Source organism: Bufo bufo, chromosome 6, assembly GCF_905171765.1.
Source record: "Bufo bufo chromosome 6, aBufBuf1.1, whole genome shotgun sequence".
Classification (NCBI taxonomy): Eukaryota; Metazoa; Chordata; class Amphibia; order Anura; family Bufonidae; genus Bufo; species Bufo bufo.
This window is the reverse complement of record NC_053394.1, coordinates 56,880,436-56,904,052: the sequence shown is the minus strand read 5'-3', so window position 1 is coordinate 56,904,052 and position 23,617 is coordinate 56,880,436. Positions and strand designations below refer to the sequence as shown.

The window sequence follows — 23,617 nt, the reverse complement described above, 5'->3', positions numbered from 1 at the left end:
ACAAAGAATAACTTGCTTTTTCTGAAACCGTCCCTTTAAATATTCTAAGTAGCCAGCACTACGGACACAGAAAAATAACGTCAGCGTACTGCTGATCCAATTCACAGCATTGCACGTTTTATTGTTACAGAAATCCCCACTTTTACAGTTTTTCTTCTTTATTTTAGGCAAATGGATGGCTCCTTTACAGCAAAGGACGTTTTTACGAACCTCAATGAAATTTATAAACTCTTGGCTCCTGCGGCCGACGAGCCTGCTCTGCATTTATCCACTTTGGAAAAGTAAGTTAAGCCGTTCCCGTGATTTATTATTTGCACCGGTGCCATACACACAGGCAGTTTATTCTACTACTTCACGGGAAACTACGGTGACGTTTCTTTAGGAAGTTCTTACCTCCAGCAGTGAGTTGCTGGTTGGTGGCAGGGGCGTTCTTCTAGACATTCTCCACTGCGCTATGTCTCGCAGCCGATACTTCTGACTTGGGAAGCTAAAGTCAGTTCAGGTAAGGCCGGGTTCACATCACCATTTAGTTTTCCGTTCTTCTGATCCGTCAGAAGAACAGAAAAATAAACTAAAAACGGATCCTGTATGTTAAGCATCCGTTATGCTTAGTTATGCACAGTTTGCATCCATTTTAGCCATTTCCATCTGAGATCCGTTATTCGTAAGGAAGAATAGGCCTGCACAAAGTATTTTTCTCTGTCTAAAATAACAGATCTCAGACCCCCGGCCCTTTTTAGAAAGTGGCGAGGGCGGCACAGAAACGCCAGTTCCAACAAAGACAAAGTGTTTGTGACTTTTTTACACCAGAAAAGTGATGCAGGGAGATGATAAATCTCCCCCAGAGTTTTTGGGTGGCTAAACCTCCTTACAGCAGCTCGGATGGTGACATCTCAGGCATTGGAGATGGGACGGGACACCCTCTCCCTGTGAACTACCCTATATTGTCAGGATGGAGGAGTTGTTGGCAGAGGACTATGACGGCTTCACTGTTTTTCATACCATCTGGTTTCCTTGAGAAATGTATGGATTCTCCCGAATTCTAAATGTAACTTGGGCCTCCTGTCCTTTCTACATGTCTTCAGTTTGTCTGGTATTTTCAGATGACCTAGCAGGGTTGCTTCATTTGTGAGGTTCCACTGATGGGGTCTCCTTGCTCCCCTCTTTTTGTTTTCCTATTGTTCTACTTCCCCCTTTCCTTGGTTCTGTATCTTTCTTGTGGGAATCTGCTGACCTCTTTGACCACTTCAGGCACAGATATTTAATATTTTTTACATCCTTCTCTAGTGGTCAGATGTTCCTTGCTACTCCACTTCCAGCTGTGGAGGTCTTCCCACAGCTGGCAGATATAGTTTTCTGAGTTCTTCGTCCTGCGGTTTATGCTTTTGAAGGCTTTACATGGTGATCAGTTGATTGTACTCTATTAGTTTGAATTTAATTGGGCTTGCAGGACTTGGATATTCATGACCTTTCCTCAGGAGGTACGGGGTCTGACACCCTCTATCCCCATGATCAGCCGGATCGGGCAGCCACTGGGGCCGAATACTATGCAGTGAACGCAGCCAGAAGCAGAAGGCTCTACCTAGTTTCCTGCGTCAGCGTATTGCAGATCGCCTCCCATTCCCTTTAATAGGAGCTGAACGGCAGTACCCGGGCACTGTCACTACACAGTGGAAGTAGCTTTCTGCTTCCAGCTCCATCTGCTGTATAGTTTAGGGTGCAGGCAGCTGCCTGACACACTTGATCAGTGTTCACATGCAGTACATGCTAGCATCACCGCTGAGGCCAGTGATTGGTTGCAGTGGTCACGTAGATGTCCGACGGCGCGTCATCGCTCCAGGTAAATATACCATGACTAGTGGAGACCACCAAGCATCAGAGGGGGGTTTAACAGGTGAGTAATGTATGTTTTATATTTTATAACATTTCCTGCCCTTATTGTATTTTTTTAAACTCTCAGACGCCCCCTTTCTTTACCACAAGTACGGTAGGTGCAGATTGTTCAATTTTAATGTACAATCTACAGTACAAGGGAGGCATTTTGTAGCTCACAAAAGATTTTTAACTTTCTTTACACTCGTCCCACCCTTCCAAACTGTTTTTGTTATAGGGATACCATCTTGTATTTTGTATAGTGATCTGTAGAGAATGCACAGCGCTCTTTCATTTCTACGTTTTCCAAGTCTTAATGCTTTCTGCACAATTGTCCCGTTCATTTCCAGAATTCCTCTGCTGATTGAACTTGCTCGTCTCTCAATGGATTTAAAATGCAATCAACTGGCTGCCGCTTGCATCGAGGATCTGAAGAACGCAGATATCTCTGTATGTGCTTATTACATGCTGTGAGCTGCTTACTTACTATGTGGTTCTTATTCATTGGGTTGATGCAAACTCAGTATTTCAGAAAACCGGTGCTCAGCTTCTGAGCAGGTAGATTTCCTAACCCCGTGATTTTACCTTTGAAGGGGTTACCCCATGATTGATGTAAAAATTAAAATCAGACATCATATAGTACATGACAATCTCTTTCTAGCAAAGCTAGAACCAGCCCTGCACCTCACATGGATCCAGAGATCTCCCCATTTATTGCTTCAACTGCTAGATTTATTTCAGGACGGCAGCTCGGGTGATGTGTCCTTTGTCGGGGTGGGGGACGGGGGGGACTGACGGACGGGATAGATGTGACGGACGTCCTTTCTGCTGCCGCTTATTCCCTGTAACAGCCACAGCACCTAACAGAACATATGGCTAGTGACAGTTGAAGATTTAAACAGAGCACGTGCGACCACCTTAGAGAGGTGGACAGAGAAATAATTAAGAGAGCAAACAGCAGGTGGCGCTATACAGATACATTTTATTGAATAACTCAGTGGCTATATTACATTTTTAATTACATGTAATTACAAAAGTATTCAAAACCAGGATGAAAAAATGTATAATATTTTACCCGTGAAACCCCCTTTAAGCTCTACAAAAGACTAATGCACCCACCCTTGACAGTGGACAGAATATTCTCATGTGATTTATTGGGCCATGTAGCTCATTTAGATTACTGTATGTATAGAATCCAAACACAGATTTGGGATAAACACCTGATTACATTATTACATCTTTTAATGCGTGTACACAGCATATCACACTTATTATTATAATATAATATTTCGATTTTCTCTCATTTGGATAGGTCCCAATTTCTGTGCAGATTAGTCACATAGGATATTTTTTATAAAGTTTGATTTGCCTTTACAGAGCTCTAAATTCCCTTCTTCCGTTCACAAAATCTTAGAGTTAAAGGGGTATTCCCATGTTAGACATATATGACTTTTCCACAGGATATGCCACAAATGTTTAAAGGGGTTAACCAATACTACAAATACCCCCCACAATACCCGGGCCCCTCCTATAGACGATGCTTCCCGGGTCCCCAACACCCGCGTCACTCCTGATCCCTGCATGGCCACCGCTGCGTCTCCCTGGTGACTAGCCTCTCTAGCATTGTGGGTGATGCTAGGGTGGCTGGTCAACGTTGAGGCCTGCTATTGGCTGCCCTGCAGCGTTCGCCGTGTAGGGATCCGGAGGTAGTCGGGTGCCAGGGACCCCATAAGTATTGTCTATAAGAGCAGCCCTGGCATTGTGGGGGGTATTTGTACTATTGGATAACCCTTTTAATAGATGCCTAGACTTCTCTCTCGAATGGGTCCTCGGACCCTGTCCCAGGCCACTGGCTACCACCTGAGTGAATAGAGAAGTGGTTGGTGGTCCTCCCCTGTGGTCGCACAGCGAGCTCTGCTGTTTCAGTAGTTCTGACCAGCTTTGTTAATGAGGCAGTGGCCTGGTATGTGATGGTGGAAGCCCCCATACAGTCCAAACAGTGAGCCATGCATCTGTCAGACCTCTGTGGCTTATCTTGTGGATGGGAATACCTCTTTAAAGGGGTATTCCGGTTGTAAAACGTTAGTCCCTATACACAGGATAGGTGGGGATCTGACCACTCGGATCTCCACTCATCCTGAGAACGTGGGTCCTGTTCCCTGTGGACTGATGCCACGGCAGGTTGAGCATGCTCTCTGCCACTCCATTCATTCTCTATGGGACTGCTGGAGTAAAACGCATGCTCGACCAGATGCACCATTCATTTCGGGGTATAAGGTTCCGTGATTGGTCGATATTCCACCATTTGGAATCCTTCAATCTTCTAGTAATCCCTTATCATGTGGATAGGGGATAACAATTTATAACCAGAATACCGCAGTAAGTGCTAAAAGTCTTTCTGCATGTAGCCCTGACCACCACAAACAACCCATGGACAGGACATGTTGGGGGAGATTTATCAGAACTGGTGTAAGGGTAATCTGGCTTAGTTGCCCATAGCAACCAATCAGATTCCATCTTTCATTTTTCAGATCTCCTTTGGAAGATGAAAGGTGGAATCTGATTGGTTGCTATGGGCAACTGAGCCAGTTTTCCTTTTCAGCAGTTTTGGTAAGTCTCCCCCATTGTCTTATGAAGGCATACTCATTGCATTGTGATGTCATAATGATGTCTTATGAACATAATCATATTTAAGGAATTATGATGTCATAAAGACGATTTTATGATGTCATATTCATTATGATAAAAAACAAAAAATAACAAGGGATTCCTGTATTACTAAAGCAGGAAGATTCATTGAATACTGTCAGGGTCCATTCACACGTCCGTAAGTGATTTGCGGTTCGCAAAACACAGATACCGGCTCGTGAGTGTTCTGCATTTTGCGGACCGCATATGGCCACGATTGTGGACAAGAATAGGACGCTCTCTATCTTTTCTGCCGGGCCGTGGAACGGAACTACGGATGTGGACAGCAAACGATGTGCTCTCCGGATCTTTTGTGGCCCCATTGAGATGAATGGGTCCGCACCCGTTCTGCAAAATTGTGGAACGGCTGCGGACCCAAAACTACGTCATGTGAATGGACCCTAAAGCATTCTGCTTCCTTCATCAGGCACATCAGGGGCGCCTTTGTGTTTTTCTTTCTATATTCATTATGATGTCGTTATCATTTCTTATGAAGTCATGTTTAATGTATTATGATGTCATAAGAATGTTCTTTTGATTTCTTGATTAATGTCTTCTATATTTTTACAATGATGTCATAATGATTTTCTTAGGATGTCATATTCGTTACTTATTATGTCATAGTGATGATATTATGGTTGTATTTGTATTTGCTTTTTTCAGGATCCAAAAACCCTCATAACCTTAGAATGTCTTCATAGTGACCTTCAGATTCTTAATCTTGGCCGTCAGATTGATACTTACAATAAAAGTGTTGTAGAGGTATGCTCTGGTTTTCTTGTTGCGATCATCGTAGTATCAGGCTTTTTTTCTGGAAGAAGTAGAAATATTGACCACATGTCCTTCTCTTTTTTTAATTGTACCTAAGAGTTAAAAGAAGTCTGTGAACAGTTTTGACCATGGTAAAGTGCTGACAGCACAAAGTAGCGGCTGGGGAGAACAGGACAAACATGACTTTAGTGGAGCTAAACTTTTATTCTGCCAGGTCCTGCTCCTGCAAGTGCCCAGGGCGGAGCTTCACAGTGAAGTGATCTATGCAGTGTGGTGCATCACAGCCCCTCCCTCCACAGCTGTCACTCAGAGCAGGGAGGAGGGGCTGTGAAGCAGTACAATGCAGAGAGCATGTCACAGTGAAGCTCCGCCTCCTGCAGGAGCATAATCTGGCAGAATAAAAGTTCATATTCATACTACTCCTGATAAAAGCTCCACAAAAGATACTGTATGTTTGCACTATTCTCAGCTCCTACCTAGTGCTGTCAGGAGTTTAGCACGGTGAAAGCTGTTGGTAGACTCCTTTTAACACTAAGATACGGAGAAAGACCTATCTTATATTTCTTCTAGAAAAAAAAAAAGCATAATACTGTGTTCATGCTACTCCTGGTGTTAAATGTTTCACCCAAAGTATTTTTGTCCTGCTCTTTCTGGTCCCTACCTAGTGCTGTCAGCAGTTTAACGTGGTCAAATCTTAGTGTTGTGAGGTTCCTTTGTTAGGACTCATGTACACGACTGTATGTATTTTGTGTTCCGCAAAAAACGGATCCGCAAAAAATACGGACGACGTCCATGTGCATTCCGTATTTTGTGGAACGGAACAGCTGGCTCCTAATAGAACAGTCCTATCCTTGCCCGTAGGGCGGACAATGATAGGACATGTTCTATTTTTTTGTGGAACGGAAATATGGACATACGGAAACGGAATGCACATGCACACGACCGCTTGTATGTTGTGGTCCACAAAACACGGATCCGCAAAAAAAAAACAAAAAAAAAAAACGGATGACATCCGTGTGACTTCCGTATTGCATCAGTTTTTTTTTTTTTTCGAATCCATTATAACAATGCCTATGCTTGTCTGCAAAATGGACAAGAATTGGACATGTTATATGTTTTTGCGGAATGAAAATGCGGGTGGAATGGATTTTCATATATAATCACTCGCATAAATCATGGAAATCGGAATTTAGTGATCTGGATTGTTTAATACTTAACTTTTACTTCTTATTATAAAATAGATGGGATATATCCCTCAAAATAGAAATAAGCTGAATACACAGAACCGTTTTCAATGTCCCACAATCAGGGGGGGGGGGTACTTATTGAAAACGTTAACACTGTGTCCACACTGATACAGATAGTGTCAGACACAGGAGGTAACAAGTGTTGGTATACAATGATACCCAATCAATAATACGTAACGGCAATAATCGATATATGCCGACACCATGTGGACATAAGAAAAAGCTGAATACACAATACCGTTTTCCAATTCCCCGGAGAAGGAGGGGCTATAAGAAAACGGTAACAGCTGTGTCCACACTTGTTTGAAAAAGTGGGACACTGAAGGTAACAAGAACAGATGTGTGCTAGTACCTAGACCACACAATAGTTAAGGTGACCGCATTGGTATATGCCAACACCTTAGATACCATTGGCAAACATATAATGCAAACAGGTATTTCACAACATAGACAGTAATGCACAACGACACAGAACATAACGACAGAAAACATATAATGGTATGGGTGCAAAGGGGAGCCGTGCAACACGGTATACACAACTACACCCACAGCATAAGGTGCACAAGGTAACATTTGAAAAACCAGGTGTCCTACCCTACAGATAGTGGATACTCCGGACACCTCCTGTTTCGATGTTTCTGGTCAGGGTGGTCCAATTCGGCAGTTCGGGGGTCAGCACACTGTAAAGGGATCACACGGAGATATTCCTTAATGTCCCTGCTTGACCCTCGCAGCCCTACAATAGCCCTTAGGTCTAGCCACGGGGTATCCCACTAGTTGGTCCCCCGTCCGGAACCTAACCCTGGAATTGTGGTCCCTGTATGGCCCTGAAAGGATCCCTACATGCACGTTTCTGAGGCAAAGGAAAAAACCCTCCTCTCATCAGGGGAATATATATAGAATGGGCCAGGAGATGTAAATCATTCGCTGAAGGTGATGTAATCAGCAGCAAATGCAAAAAGAGGCCACCGAGAGCAATGGCTCTCAGGTGGAATGAAGTGCACAGATAGGTGCACAACAAACAGGGAAGAGGAAAGGGGAACAGATAAAAGGACCCCCTCCCTTCTTGCGGTACGCAGGTTGAGGCCGCGGGCATAAATGTTACCTTGTGCACCTTATGCTGTGGGTGTAATTGTGTATAACGTGTTGCACGGCTCCCCTTTGCACCCATACCATTATATGTTTTCTGTCGTTATGTTCTGTGTCGTTGTGCATTACTGTCTATGTTGTGAAATACCTGTTTGCATTATATGTTTGCCAATGGTATCTAAGGTGTTGGCATATACCAATGCGGTCACCTTAACTATTGTGTGGCCTAGGTACTAGCACACATCTGTTCTTGTTACCTTCAGTGTCCCACTTTTTCAAACAAGTGTGGACACAGCTGTTACCGTTTTCTTATAGCCCCTCCTTCTCCGGGGAATTGGAAAACGGTATTGTGTATTCAGCTTTTTCTTATGTCCACATGGTGTCGGCATATATCGATTATTGCCGTTACGTATTATTGATTGGGTATCATTGTATACCAACACTTGTTACCTCCTGTGTCTGACACTATCTGTATCAGTGTGGACACAGTGTTACCGTTTTCAATAAGTACCCCCCCCCCCTCCTGATTGTGGGACATTGAAAACGGTTCTGTGTATTCAGCTTATTTCTATTTTGAGGAATGAAAATGCGGAAACAGAATGCAGACGGAGTCATTTCCGTTTTTTTGCGGACCCATTGAAGTGAATGGTTTCGTTTACGGACCTGTAAAAAAACGGAATGGAAACGAAAAGAAAATACAGTCATTGGCATGAGCCCTAACTTCCGTTTTTTTTTGCGAACCCATTGAAATGAATGGTTCTGCATACGGTCCGCAAAAAAAATGGAATGGACATGGAAAGAAAATACATTCCTGTGCATGAGCCCTAATTCCTAGTAGAAATGTATGAGTAAATTGACAGCTGGGTGTTGCCGGTTTGGGTGTTTCCTTACTCTATCTGACACTGTCAAATCAGTGCCGACCATATGAAACTGTGTAGGGGCACACTCTCAACTGGTAAGACCCAATTGTCAATTTATTCATACATTTGTAGGAGGAATAACAGAGTAACTCTACAGCACAGCGTGATAAGAGAAGATGCTGCAGAATTGTCATTTAATGAAGAATACAAGTATTAACGGTACCAAAATAGACATGTCAGCAGAGACGACTACTGTTCTCTGTGCCGTTATACAGTACCCATTGCATTCCTCCTAGGCCTCGTGCACACAACCGTATTTTCTGTCTACATCTGGTCCGCATTTCTTGAGCATCGCACATGGACGTATTCATTTTTATGGGGCCTCAACAAATGTGGACAGCACACGGATGTCATCCATGTTCTGTCCGCATTTGTGCGCCAATATGTCCGTCCCTCAAAAAATTTGAATGTGTCCTATTCTTCTCCGTTTTGCAGTCAATAAGCATTTTTACAATAGGGTGAGAAGTGAGGGAAGGGAAAATGCGGGACTTACGCACCCAGTATCTGTGTTTTGTGAATCTGCGGTTTGAGGACTGGAAAACACGTATGGTCCTGGGCATTGGGCCTTACTCACCTTTAAAAGGAATGTGGAATCTTGTACTTTGGGCTGACGATTCTTGTGAAGAGATTTGAGCTTTGTACTTTTTTGTATTGTAAGGTGGTCCTGTATGGGGATGTTATTTTATCTGTGTAGAAGAAAATTTAAATGGGATGTCCGCGTTCGGAGCTGAACCCGGACATATCCCCGTTTTTCACCCAAGCAGCCCCTCTGACATGAGCATCGGAGCATTAAATGCTCTCCCTTGCCTTTCGCTGAATCGTGCAGTGCAGAGGCTTTTTCTGGAGATCGGTGATGTACCGGGCAGTGGCGTACATAGTCAACTAAAGGGCCCCATAGCAAGGATCAAACCAGGCCCCCCACACAGGATAGAAGGGTTTCTGCCTAAATCCATTGCAATGGCCCTTGGGACATTTTCACACTGCCTCATTTGCTAAAAGTTGTTCCTTTTAGAGGGTAGAGTCCTGACCAAGTTTTCACCCCCAGTAGAAGAGGAGATAATCCCAACTAAGACTGGGCCCCCTCTTGCCCTGGGCCCCATAGCCGTCGCATGGTCTGCCGCTATGGTATTTACTCCTCTGGTACCGGGCTCTCCACTAGGTGGAGGCTTCCGCCTAGCAGTGAGCCCAGTGACGTCACCAGCACTAATGGGCGGGCTTTAGCGCTGCTCTAACCTGTAAAACAGCTAGGGCAGTGGTAAAGCCCAACCATCAGTGCCGGTGACGTCACCGGGAACACTGCTAGGCTAAAGCCTCTCCCTAGCAGTGTCAAAAATATACGATACAGCACAGGGCAAGGGAGAGCATCGGAGCATGAAAGGGGGGCTGCCTGGGTGAAAATGGGGATATTTACTGGTTCAGCTCTGAACCCGGACAACCCGTTTAATACAGAATTCCTTTTTGCGGTAATGCTGTAAGTATAAAGGTCTCTGCTGGATCTTGTAATATTCAGTGCTGGACGGTTTTATTTAGACAATGGGCCGGTTATGACAGTACAGTACAGTCTGAATGTGTCGTACCCTTAGTCCTTTTCCCAAAGAAAAATATGGTCATCCAGAATCCGGATGGGGGTGTTATAGCATTGTAGATAATGTCGTCACCCAAATGATGTATGTATTCCTCCACTCAGGCACAGCTGAGCGTTATAAACAGACTGGAGACCACCTTACAGAACGCTGTCCGCCTCGGGGAGCCTAACGCCATCCAGGAAGTGTGCACCACGCTGTGGGATCTTTGTCTTCCCTTACTGCAGCCCAACCTGCGCAAATACATGAAGAAGCCTTTCATTTCTATGGCAGATTCATTAGAACATATAGACAGGTAAGTAACTTCATGTTCAGAATGAAATTTAACGGGTTTGTCCCATTTCGTCGTTTCCATAGCGATAGGGCTAAACGTCAGCCATAGGCGTCCGGGCTTATGGAAACACCTGAGCGGGCCGGCACTCCGTTATTTCTATAAATCCCATTTTAGTGAATTGGAGCTATGCAAACGTATTAGCAGAACAAGCTGTGCTGCTTCCGTAACTCCCAGATCTGCTGTTCTGCTTTGCCGTTCATGTAGCTCACATTCATCACAATGGGTTTTATGGAAACAGAGGGGCACGGACCGCTCGGTTTTATCCGTAAGCCCCGCCATCTGGGGCCGGCGCTTAGCCCCATCTCGCCATGGAAACTGCGAGACGGGACAACCCCCTTTAATGAATTCAGTGTTTAGCCCAGGAATTTATGTAGGAGATACCCAGTTGATGTAATATTTGAAATGCTTCGGTGGATCATAACAGGGCTCCTCCATAGAATAGTGGGGTCTACAGAGGGGTGGTATTCAGTTAAAGAGCGCCTCTCTTGATATTCTTTGTGAATAACCACAGTGCATTTTTTCATAGAACTCTGTATTTTGCTGTTCCTCTTTTATCCCTCCTGTAAATGTATGACTAAATTGACAACTAAGCGGGTCATTTACATACAACACTTTTTAGCATATATCTGTCACAGATTGCGGTGCAAAGATTATTTTCACCTCAATCTGCGACTTTTCCTTGCTCACACCAGGGGGCGGTAGTGCTTCCGTGGGCTTTCCGATCCGTGCTTCCGCTCCGCACCGAATCTCCTGGATTGCAGACCATTCAAGTGAATGGGTCCGCATCCGTGACGCAATATGTCAACGGCCGTGTGCATGAGGCCTAAATCATCATTCCCCTTAACAATGGGGTGTGTCCCTTGACAGTCTGACTGTGATTAGATTGTGTCAGAGTGTGTAGGCACACGCCCTGTTGGCAAAGGAAATGGTAAAACCCTCTTGTCATTTTATTCATCCATTTCAAAGAGTAATAACAGAGGAATGGAACAATGTAGAGTTCTGAGAATAGATGCTTCAGCATTGCTATTTCATGGGGAATGCACGTACTTACTAAAGGGAGTCTGTCAGAAGTTTTGACCATGCTAAACTGCTGAAAGCACTAGGTAGGGGCTGGGGAGAGTAGTACAAACATACATGTTATGGAGCTTTTATTATCAGGAGAAGTCTGAATGTGATCTTTTATTCTGCCCGGTTCTGCCCAGAAGGCGAGCCTTCACTGTGAAGTGCTGTCTCTGCAATGAGCTGCATTCTAGCCCCTCCCCTCTTCTCTGAGTGACAGTTGTAAAGTCCAACCAGAAGACTACTGCAGCAGTCACTCAGGGTGGGGGGAGGGGGGCAGAGAGTAGTTCACAGAGAAGCCCTGCCTCCTGGTGCGGAACCTGGCAGAATAAAAGTTCATATTCACACTACTCCTGATAATAAAAGCTCCTCAATAGTTATATTTGTTCTGCTCTTCCCAGCTCCTACCTGTCAGCAGTTTAGCTCCCTTTAAGGTAAACTTTGGGGACTTAGAAAATGCTTATATTTTTCTCTGATGCTGCATGGTACCAGTTTGGCTACTAGTACTGCTAACAATCCTGTACGATAATTTTCTGTTCCTTTAGACAGTTTAATAAATAATGAGAGACTACGGAGAGGGTGTGCTCTGTAAAGCAGCTTGGTCTAAAACTGCTCTTTATATACTATAAAATCCACACCACCAAATGAATCACGTAGATCTTTGTCTTTGCTCCTCAGTTTATTGACTGTAATCCGCTGCCAGATTCATTTGGAAATTGCCCAGCTTGAAGAAGAGGACGATCGAATTGAAGCTGCAATAAGACACCTCGAGAAAGCAGTGAGTCTAGATGGGAATGGACAGTATCAGAGCCACCTGAAATGTTACCTTCATCGTCTCCAGCTCCGAACTACACTGTACACAAAACCACAACGTGCCGAAGACCAGGCAGCAATGATTCTCGAGCAGGTGATGGTCTTCTGTGTCTCTTTGTGAGGGCAGCTTATTGCAGGTACTGGGCCGTATTCCTTGCAGTGAAAAAGCACAGAAAGGGTAGGAGTGCTGAAAGAATACAGTGGACTCACAGTTAGGAGTCCGTTAGATACACAAGGGTAGGGACGGACGGGGAAGTTAAAGTGGCCTTGAAAAAACCTAAAAGTGGACCCATGTTGTAAGCAAATTGAAATTGAAGCACAAGTAGGCAGGTACAATAGAAATAGATGGGGCCAGCGATACCTTAGTGCAACACAAAATATCACCCCAGCAGAACCAAAAATCACAGTGCAGCACAAAATTTCTCATCCGTATCATTGAGGGACACAGGCTTGACCGTGGGTAAAGCTGCTGCCACTAGGAGGCGACACTAAGCACAAAAGAGTGAGCTCCTCCCTCCAGCTATGCCCTTCCTACAGGGACTAAGCTAAAACAGTGTTAGCTTAGTGTCTGTAGGAGGCAGACTCCCTGCTTTGCAGGTCTGCTGATTTTTTCCTTTTTTTTCTTTTCTTCCAGCGGGATTACAGGCAGTCCTATCTGCCTGCACTCCCACCTAGGAGACGGGAGACCAGGGGGTCCCCAAGTCTGCAGCTTCTTCCCGGTCTCCAGAAGACAAGGAGGACCAGAGGTTCCTAAAGCCTCTGCATCCCGCTAGCCTTCGGGTCACCACGGCCGCCCTCGACAAGTACCCTCTGTTTCCGGTGTAGCAGCCCTCCCCAAAGGGCCGCACACCGAATGTGGTGACCCGGCTGGAACCAGGGGAGAAGAACACGCCGGACGGGTATTCCTGGCTCCAAACCCCCTTTTTTTCTTCCTCCTTCCTTTTCTCAGGTTACTTGCTGTGGATGGCCCCCACAAAGCCTTGTCCCCCCCCAGGCGGGGAAAGGGTTAACAGGTGCGTAGAAAGCTCTCCTGTGGGGGGGGGGAGGGAAGCCCTCTGTGCTTGCCAAGCTTCTTTCTGCCCCCCCCCCCCACCCATCCATCCGCCCGCCTGCCCCCACCTGTTTCTCGCGGAGTTTCGTTATTCTCCTCCACCGTGGTCGCTTGTAATTGAGGCCCCGGCTTCTACTGTGGCCTACTTCTGATCCGCTCGCCGCGGATACTTCTCACCTGGCCGGCATCACAGGGGGTGGAGGGGAGAGACCTCTAAGGGGAGTCAGTTGTTGCGCCAGCGCTCCTTTTCATTATTGCCATGGGCCGACTCTATTGGGGGGGGGGGGGGGGCATGAGTTCTCTCCGATTCCCCCCTCCTTCATCTGGCTTCCTGGCGCAAATTCTTTGTGCTTGTTTCTCTAAACCCGCCTATTGCCTGTTTCGGAGGACCTCTGCGGACTCTAACAGCAGTTTTTTCTTTTTTCGGACAGGCTGCAGTAAGGGACACAGGCCGGGTAAGCTCTTTCAACCCTTCCTACAGGGTCTGACTTAAGCCCTCCTACCTTTTCACTTCAGGTACTCACTATGTCCGAACCCAGATCCCAGGCCCCAAAGCCGGCTCTGACCCTGTTCCAGTCGCCCCCCCTGCCCAGCCCATGGTAGAGCCGGAGTGTGTGTGATCTCTGTCTAAGATGGTGCAGGACATTTCCCATTCCAACAGGGCCCAGATATTCTTGTCCCCGGACAAACTCTCCACTCTCCGTTGTCAGATCCTCTCTTTGTTGCGGCCTCAGCCTCTTCACATCCGCCAGTGCATGAGGGCTCTGGGCCACATGGTCTCTTCCTTCGAAGCAGTGCCCTATGCCCAGTTCCATACCAGGGCTCCTTAGCGGCACATTCTGACCATTTGGGACCGTTCCCCAGCCTCCATGGATCGACTCTGTCTCCCTGCCCCGTCACGCAGAGAGCTTCGGTGGTGGTTAATGTCTCCGATGTCGACATCGGGCCGCTGCTTCCTTCCCCTCCGTTGGATAGTGTTGATGATGGACGCCAGTCTCCGGGGCTAGAGGGGAGTTCTGGACAATCTCTCGGTCCAGGGCACCTGGTCCCGCGAGGAACGCTCCCTTCTGATCAATATTCTGGAATTGCGGGCGATTCGTCTCTCTCTGGTTCATTGGACGGACCGTCTCCGGGGGTATCCAGTTCGGGTTCAATCCGACAACTCCACAGCAGTCGCATAGCTAAACCACCAGGGTGGCACCCGGAGCCCCGCAGCCATGTTGGAAGCAGCGCTCATCCTCCCCTGGGCGGAGAGCCATGTCCCAGCTCTGTCGGCAGTTCATATCCCCGGCATCGACAACTGGATCGCCGACTGTCTCAGCCGAGAGAGACTTGATCCCGGCGAGTAGGCTGTGCATACACAGGTCTTTCTCGTGATCTACGAGCGATAGGGTCAGCCGGATGTGGATCTCATGGCCTCCCGCTTCTACCGCAAGATAGAGAACTTCGTCAGGAGGTCCAAGGACCCTCTGGCGTCGGACGCTCTTGTGATCCCATGGACGCAGTTCACGTTTCCTTACGTGTTTCCTCCTCTTCCGCTCATTCCGCTTCTTCTCTGTAAAATCAGGTCCAAAACTCTGCCCGTCATTTTCGTGGCCCTGGACTGGCCATACAGAGTATGGCACGCATTCCTAGTCATCCTCCTCGCTGACGAACACTGGCGTCTTCCCCTTCGGGAGGACCTCTTGTCGCAGAAACTGATCTTCCACCTGAATTTAGAGTCTCTACATTTAACGGCATGGCTGTTGAAGCCATCGTACTAAGGGCTCAGGGTCTCTCGGATGCTGTTGTCCAGACCATGATTTGTGCTAGGAAGCTGTCGTCCTCCTGGATCTATCACCGGACCTGGAAGTCCTACTTCAGTTGGTACGAACGCCACCAGTTGTCTCCCATTTGGTTCTCGTTGCCGCGACTCTTGTCTTTCCTGCAGTCGGGCATGGCCTTGGGGCTGGCTCTCAGTTCCCTCAAAGGGCAAGTTTCGGCCCTTTCCATTCTTTTTCAGTGGAACTTGGTTTCGCTTTCTGCGGTTCGGACCTTTCTGCAGGGGTGGCGCACGCTGTGCCCCCTTACCGTCCTCTGTTGAATCCGTGGGACCTTAATCTGATGCTCAGCGCTCTCCAGTCCTCTCCGTTTGAGCTTTTGCAGCAGGTGTCTCTTCGCTTCCTGTCCTACAAGGTGGCCTTTTTGGTGGCAATTACGTAGGGTGTCGGAGCTAGCGGCTCTTTTCCCCTCCCCTCCATGACGGCACCTTACTTGGAGATTATCCTCCTCCTCCAGCCAGGCAGGGACAGGAAGGTTCAAAAGGGCCCGCCTCCTCACTTATCTTCAGTGTCTTCCTGTCCCTGCCAGGCGGAAGAAAGGACTACGTTCGTGCTCCGGTCGGGAGCTATCGCGGAGTTGCGGGTGCATTGCGCCAGCCACGGTCTTACCTTGGGCAAGTAAGGCCGTTCCATGGAGCCTGCCGCGGTCCTCTCCAGATTCAAAACTTGCGCGCGCCAGCGCGTAGTAACTAGCCGCGGCAACCGGACACTCAAAGGAGTACTTCCGGTTTCTAGGCTGCCTGCTGCCCGGGATTCTCGGCTCCGGCGGGTGACGTCATCTGGGGGCCTAATTGTGGTAGCCGGAGAGTGGCCGGGCCGGATGACGTCGGAGGTCCTGGGGAGACTTCCGGCCTACGTAGTTTAAAAACTGGCGCCCTGGTCAAGTCGGATGTCGGCCTCTGACCAGAGAATTTGCAAGTTTCCTGCAGCCTCAGATATCCGCACTTATGGATCAGGAGGAAGCTATGGACCAACCTGTAGCTGTGAGTGACATCCAGGTTGTGAGTATGGAATGCTGCTTGCACTGTTATTAAATCTTTCTCATCTTTTCCCTTTTTTTGTATGGAAGAGTGACAAAGATAGCTCTGTAAAACCTAAAATATCGCCGAAATCTAAAATACCCAGATGTCGCGTATGTTCGGCCAAACTCCCCGAAAATTACGCTAAAAAACTGTGTGGAAAATGCATTGATAGCATTGTTAGGGAAGAAGTCCCGTCCCTAAAACAGGAATTGCAGTGTCTGATTAAGCAGGAAATAAAAACCGCTTTTTCAGATTTTTCTGCAGCCACTAGCGTTCCGTCGACATCAAAACAGGAGCCCAGGAAAAAATCCCCCATAAAAACCTCTTCATCCTCCTCTGATGTTTCTTCAGATAGTGATGAGGATAGTAACAACTCTGACTCAGATGGTGATTTTAAAAATTATCTGTTTTCTTCTGACGATATAAACGATCTATTGAAAGCGGTCAGGGATACCATGGAAATTAAGGAAGAAAAAGTACATAGGTCCGCCCAGGATAGAATGTTTTCAGTGTTAGAAACTAAGAAGAAAAGGGTATTTCCGGTACACAAAAATCTGCAGTCTCTTATTTTGAGGGAGTGGAAAAATCCTGACAGGAAGGTTTTTTTACCCCGAACAATTAGAAAAAGGCTTCCTTTTGACGAAGAAGAATTGTCCCCGTTCTTGAGTTGTCCTAAAATTGATGTTTCACTCTCCAAACTAGCTAAAGGTTCTTCTTTGCCATTTGAAGATACAGGATCATTGCGTGATCCTATGGACAAAAAAGTGGATGCTAATCTTAAAAGAACCTGGGATGCGGTCGCGGCTTTGTTTAAACCCAATATCGCGGCCTCGTCCGTTGCTAGGTCCCTAAAAAGTTGGTTGGAACAACTAGATATACTCTTAAAATCCAATACTCCATATGAAAATTTTGCAGACTCCTTCCCTCTTTTATTAAAGGCCGTAGATTTTTTGTCAGACACAACAGCGGATTCTGTCAGGCTGGCCGCAAGAGCTACGGCTTTAGCCAATAACTCTAGAAGGGCACTTTGGCTAAAAGCTTGGTCCGGAGACACAGGTTCCAAAGCAAAACTATGTAACATCCCGTTTTATGGTAATCTTCTCTTTGGTCAGGACTTAGATAAAATTCTAGAGAAAGCTTCTGATTCCAAAAAGAACTTCCCAGAGGATAAAAAGAAAAGGAAAGCTCCCTTTTTTCGTCCCCAAAAAAAGGTTAGCTTTCAAAATAAAAGGAGTAAAACGGAAAACTGGAGATCAGGAAGACAGAAAGGGAAGGGTTTTATGTTCTCTCCCCGTTCTGAGGAATCTTCCAAGAAATGACGCCAGAGCCCCAGTGGGGGGAAGACTGGGGAAATTTGTGGATTGCTGGGAAAAATACTCAGGCAGCCACTGGTTACTAAATACCCTCCACAAAGGATACAGTATTCCCTTTGTCAAAAGTCCCCCCTCTTTATTTGTTCAGACTCCAGTTCAGAGCTCGGAACATCTCCAGCTTTGCATGGAACAAGAAATCGAACTGCTGGTTCAGATGAGCGTCTTGGTTCCGGTACCAACGAACCAAGTCGGTTTGGGCTGTTATTCCAGGGTGTTCTTAGTAAAAAAAACAAATGGGAAAATGCGTCTCATCATAAATATGAAAGCCCTGAACAGGTCCATAAAGTACGAAAAATTCAGGATGGAATCTATAAGAACCACGGTCAAAGTTCTACAAGAAGGGGTATTTCTAGCATCCATAGATTTAAAAGATGCATATTTTCACGTACCCATTCATCCAGGGTCTCAACCGTTCTTGAGAATAGCGGTATGGGTCCAAGGGCATCTAAAACATTTCCAGTTTCAAGCTCTACCCTTTGGGATAACGACGGCCCCCATGCTTTTTACAAAAATTATGCTAGAGGCAATAACCCCTCTGAGGAGGGAAAAAATAATGATAATCCCATACCTGGACGACCTTTTAATAGTGGGGGACTCCCAGAAAGACCTAGAGATCAATCTATCCAAAACGATAGACAGACTGGAGGAACTGGGTTGGATTTTAAATCAGGAAAAGTCCCACTTGGTTCCCACACAAAGAATAGTTTTTTTGGGAATTCTCATAGACTCGGTGAGCCAAAAATGCTTTTTACCAGCAGAAAAGATCACAAAGATCCAATCCCAAGTAAAACAATTCAGGCAACAAAGATCCCACACCATAAGACAAACGATGGCCCTGATAGGATCCTTTACAGCTTGTATCCCGGCAGTGAAGTGGGCGCAAATACATTCCCGTCCTCTTCAGACGTTCATGTTAAAAATATGGAACCGAAGACAAGATTCCCTAGACAGTCTAATAACGATTCCGGATCCAATTCGGTCCTCACTAAAATGGTGGGAATCAAATTTAAATTTACAGAGGAGAGTTCCTTGGATAGTGAGAGATCAGTTGATCCTCACCACGGATGCCAGTCTATGGGGCTGGGGAGCACATCTCCAATCAGTGTCAGCTCAAGGGGAGTGGTCACAATCCCAGAAGAGGTACTCGTCAAACCACCGGGAACTTCTGGGGGTGTGGGAGGCTCTGAGTTACTTCTCAGAAGAATTAAAGAGGTCCAACGTACAAATAAGGTCCGACAACAAGACGGTGGTTGCATATATAAACCACCAGGGAGGAACAAAAAGCAAACAACTTCAAGTCCTAGCCAACAAGATTTTCTTGTGGGCGGAGGAGAATCTCCTCTCCCTATCAGCGATTTTTCTAAAAGGGACGCAAAACATCCAAGCGGATTTCCTCAGCCGCAAGAAATTAGATCCGGGGGAGTGGAGTTTAAAAGAGGAAATTTTCCAGACCTTAACACAAAGGTGGGGTCTTCCCCAAATAGACCTCTTTGCAAACAAAATAAATGCAAAATTACCAACTTATTTTTCCCTAGATCCATGGGATTCGAGGAGTGCAGGAACAGATGCACTAGCTCTTCCTTGGAATTTCCAACTGGCATACTGCTTCCCACCTCTGCCTCTAATTCCAAGGGTTCTCAGTAAAATAAAAGAAGAGAGGGCCGAGGTAATCATAATTGTTCCCAACTGGCCGAGGAGATCCTGGTTTCCTCTCCTGGCAAAGATGTCCAAGGAGGATCCATGGATTCTACCCTGGTCGGAAGACCTCCTCTGTCAAGGACCAGTTTTCCACCCGAAGATGCAAAGTCTGCATCTCTCTGCTTGGATCCTGAAAGGGCAGTCTTAAAATCTAAGGGTTTATCGGACAGAGTAATTAATACCATGCTAGCCGGCAAAAAAGATGTCACTAATAGAATTTACCGCAAAATCTGGAATAGATATGTTTCCTGGTGTTCAGAAAGTACTTCTAACTCCGTGGGGAGTATTCTGTCTATTCTAGATTTTCTTCAAGAAGGGTTTAATAAAGGGTTAAAACCTAGCACTCTTAGAGTCCAAATTTCAGCTTTAAGTGCCTATTTAGACGAAAAAATAGCTCTTAATCCGTGGATCATCCGCTTCATGAAAGGAACCGTCAGACTCAGACCCCGGAGTAGACCTCTGGTCGCTCCGTGGGATTTAAACTCTGTCCTCTCCGGTCTCACTAAACCTCCCTTTGAGCCCTTAGAGTCAGCAAATATCAGATATCTGACCCTTAAAACAGTATTTCTAGTGGCCATTACCTCGGCACGTAGGGTTAATGAGATACAGGCTTTCTCGGTTAAAAAACCCTTCATGACGATCAGGGACGACAGAATAATTCTAAGTTTCGACAATTCCTTTCTACCTAAGGTTGTCTCGGAGTTCCATAGGATGGAGGAGGTGGTTCTTCCTTCATTCTGTGAAAATCCCAAATCTAAAAAAGAAGAGGTTTTTCACACCTTGGATGTCAGAAGGTGTGTTCTGAAGTATATATCAGAAACTAAAGACTGGAGAAAATCTAATAACCTATTTGTCCAATTCTTAGGGAGTAGGAAAGGATTAAAAGCATCCAAACCATCTATTTCACGCTGGTTAAAATCGGCTATCTCAGAAGCCTACATAGCAATAGGGGAACGACCCCCGGTAAATATCAAGGCTCATTCAACAAGGGCAGTTTCGACTTCATGGGCGGAAGAAGCATCCGCTTCCTTGGATCAGATCTGTAGGGCAGCAACCTGGTCGAATCCTCATACCTTTGTAAAACACTATAGGATAGATATTGATTCTAAAAGAGACCTATCCTACGGTAGGAAAGTTTTACAAGCAGTTGTCCCTCCCTAATTGACTAATCTGTTAGTTCTCCAAGTAAGGTGCCGTCATGGAGGGGAGGGGAAAAGTTGAATTAGTCTTACCGGTAATTCCTTTTTCGCGAATCCTCCATGACGGCACCGCTTATATTCCCCCCCAAAAAAAAAAAAAAAGAAAGAGAGACTAGTTATAAAATTAAATAATTAGTCTAGAGTTATATGTATGAGATTTAATATGTATAACAGAGAATAGATGAATCACTGGTGAAGGTCACGAATGAGTGTGTAAGTTTAGGGCCTGTCAAGTCCAGAAGACACTGAAGATAAGTGAGGAGGCGGGCCCTTTTGAACCTTCCTGTCCCTGCCTGGCTGGAGGAGGAGGATAATCTCCAAGTAAGGTGCCGTCATGGAGGATTCGCGAAAAAGGAATTACCGGTAAGACTAATTCAACTTTCCTGTCAATTGCCCTTCCTTATCCTCTATCAGGACAAAGTAGTTCTTCGACCTGTCCAGTCCTTCCTTCTGAAGGTCGTGTCGGCATTCCATCTCAATGAAGAGATCATTCTCCCTTCATTTTGTCCTGCCCTGTCTCATCCTCGTGAGCAGTCGCTCCACACTCTGGATTTGGTTCGGGCCGTCGCATCTCTCTGTCTCAGACGTCCTCTTTCCAATAGACTGATTCACTATTCGTCATTCCAGAGGGACCGAGACGAGGGCTGGCTGCGTCCAAAGTTTCCATTTCCCGATGGATTTGTTTGGCCATTGTGGAAGGGTACCGCATCAGCGAACGGGCTCCGCCCTTCCGGGTTACTGCTCATTCTGCTCGGACAGTAGAGGCCTCTTGGGCAGTACATCATGCGTCTTCGGCCCTTCCGGTGTGCAAGGCAGCTACCTGGTCGTTTTTCCACACCTTTTCCAAATTTTACAGAGTACACACCTTTGCATCTTCTGATGCTTCTCTGGGGCGTTGAGTTTTGCAAACGGCGGTTCTCTGATTGGCCGGACGGCTTCTTCGTTTATGGCCCACCCCTGGGACTGCTCTGTAACGTCGCACGGTCAAGCCTGTGTCCCCCAATGATACGGATGAGAAAACTAGATTTTGTACTTAAAGTAAAATCTGTTCCGTTCATTGGGGGACACAGCTCCCACCCATTCTCTCTTGTTACGGGCCTCGTTGTGGCCTGCGTGGTTTTGGGTTTGTATATTGTTTGGTTTTCCTGTTTTTCTTTTGTTTCTCCTACTGCGTTTGCACAAACTGTTTTAGCTTAGTCCCTGTAAGAAGCGTATAGCTGGAGGGAGGAGCTCACACTTTTGTGCTTAGTGTCGCCTCCTAGTGGCAGCAGCTATATCCACGGTCAAGAAATTGCAATTAAAGTAAATGCATAATTTTGATACAATTCATAGTTGTGTCAAATTCAGGTATACATGATTATATATGATCCATATTCTTGCGGAAAATTGAAATACATGATTAAAGGTTTATAGTTTTGCAATACATGATCCTGAAATTTCATATGGCAAATACAAGTCATGCAACTGTACAATATATGCAATATATTAAGTAATGTGAGGTATATAAGGGTTAAAGTACCCCATGTGATAGAACCACACATGTAGCAGGAAAAGCAGGCTGAATAAGTAAATAACAATAGATAATGAATAAAAGATGAAAAAGTGGCGGTGATAAAGTGAGTCCCTGAGGGGTATAAGGGACAAAGCTAGCGGTAGAGAAGAGCAGAAACCGATGGTAACAGGTAAAATAAGGCTGGGAAGAACAGAAGTTTGTTGAGGCCCCCCAGCAGAATCAAACATCACAGTACAGCACAAAATACAAATTTCGTTGAATGAAGAATTATCCAGTATGATTTCTGTACCTATGCCTCGTGGTTTTCAAGATCTGTGCTTGCTGTCATTCAGTAGAAGCCATCATTTCTTCCTCTGTCCTGGTCATGTGATGGGCACACAGGAGTTCGGCTTCTTACAAGACTCGGGTCTGATATCTGTACTGTCCTTGCATGACCCGGACAGATTCATATCGAGTGGATGTAATGGAATATATTCTGTATAAGGGATTACATTCAGGTATGCAGAATGCAACGCTTTGTACAGATTAGGCTACTTTCACACTTGCGGCAGAGTGATCCGGCAAGCAGTTCCGTCGCTGGAACTGCCTGCCGGATCCGACAAAACGTATGCCAACTGATGGCATTTGTAAGACTGATCAGGATCCTGATCCGTCTTACAAATGCATTGAAGTGCCGGATCCGTCTTTCCGGTGTCATCCGGAAAAAACGGATCCGGCATTTATTTTTTTCAAATTCTGCATGCGCAGACCGGAAGGACGGATCCGGTATTTTGAAGGACGAATCCGGCACTAATACATTCCTATGGAAAAAAAATGCCGGATCCGGCATCAGGCAAGTGTTCCGTTTTTTTGGCCGGAGATAAAACAGCAGCGTTCTGCGGTATTATCTCCGTCCTGAACAGTCAAAAAGACTGAACTGAAGACATCCTGATGCATCCTGAACGGATTGCTCTCCATTCAGAATGCATGGGGATAAAACTGATCAGGTCTTTTCCGGTATTAAGCCCCTAGGACGGAACTCTATGCCGGAAAAGAATAACGCTAGTGTGAAAGTACCCTTAGTTGTCACCCTGTTCAGTAAGACGAGGTGAAAAGCCATGGGGACCGGGTGGACCACTAGGCTAATTTAAAAGGGTTATCCGGGAATGATTTAAAATGGCCACCAGCAACCTGTTCTAAAATGTAGACCTGCTTGGGGGGGTTGGGCGGCCTGGACTCACTCCACTGCTCTACATTAGATGATGTGTTCCTACCCATCATATGCCATCATGGCTGAGCAGCCTCACAGGAACAATGTTCCTACCTATTATGTGCCATCATGGCTGAGCAGCCTCACAGGAACACTCACCAATGTAGTAAATGAAAGTGCCAGAGCGAATCATTTATTGAGGCCCTCTCCTCACCTCAACATCCCCGGGCAGCTCTGCAAGTTGAGGAAACCAGTCCTACTCATATTCTAGGACAGGTTGCTGGCGGCCACTTTAACTCATTCCTGGAGAACCCCTTGAAGTATCTGGTAGTGCTTAAAGGGGTCGTGTCACTAATAACACGTATTCACTATCCAC

The 23,617-nt window shown here is 46.1% G+C and overlaps 1 protein-coding gene across 1 annotated transcript in view; it reads left to right on the top strand.

Annotated features, from left to right (window-relative positions):
* The window catches only part of CFAP46 (cilia and flagella associated protein 46), a 226,770-nt gene that overhangs the window by 22,453 nt on the left and 180,700 nt on the right, over positions 1-23,617 (top strand). Inside the window, exons 9-13 of the mRNA XM_040437700.1 lie at positions 168-281; positions 2,223-2,322; positions 5,224-5,322; positions 10,275-10,465; positions 12,242-12,470. Coding sequence (XP_040293634.1) covers positions 168-281; positions 2,223-2,322; positions 5,224-5,322; positions 10,275-10,465; positions 12,242-12,470 — 733 coding nt within the window. The remainder of the gene's footprint in view (positions 1-167; positions 282-2,222; positions 2,323-5,223; positions 5,323-10,274; positions 10,466-12,241; positions 12,471-23,617) is intronic.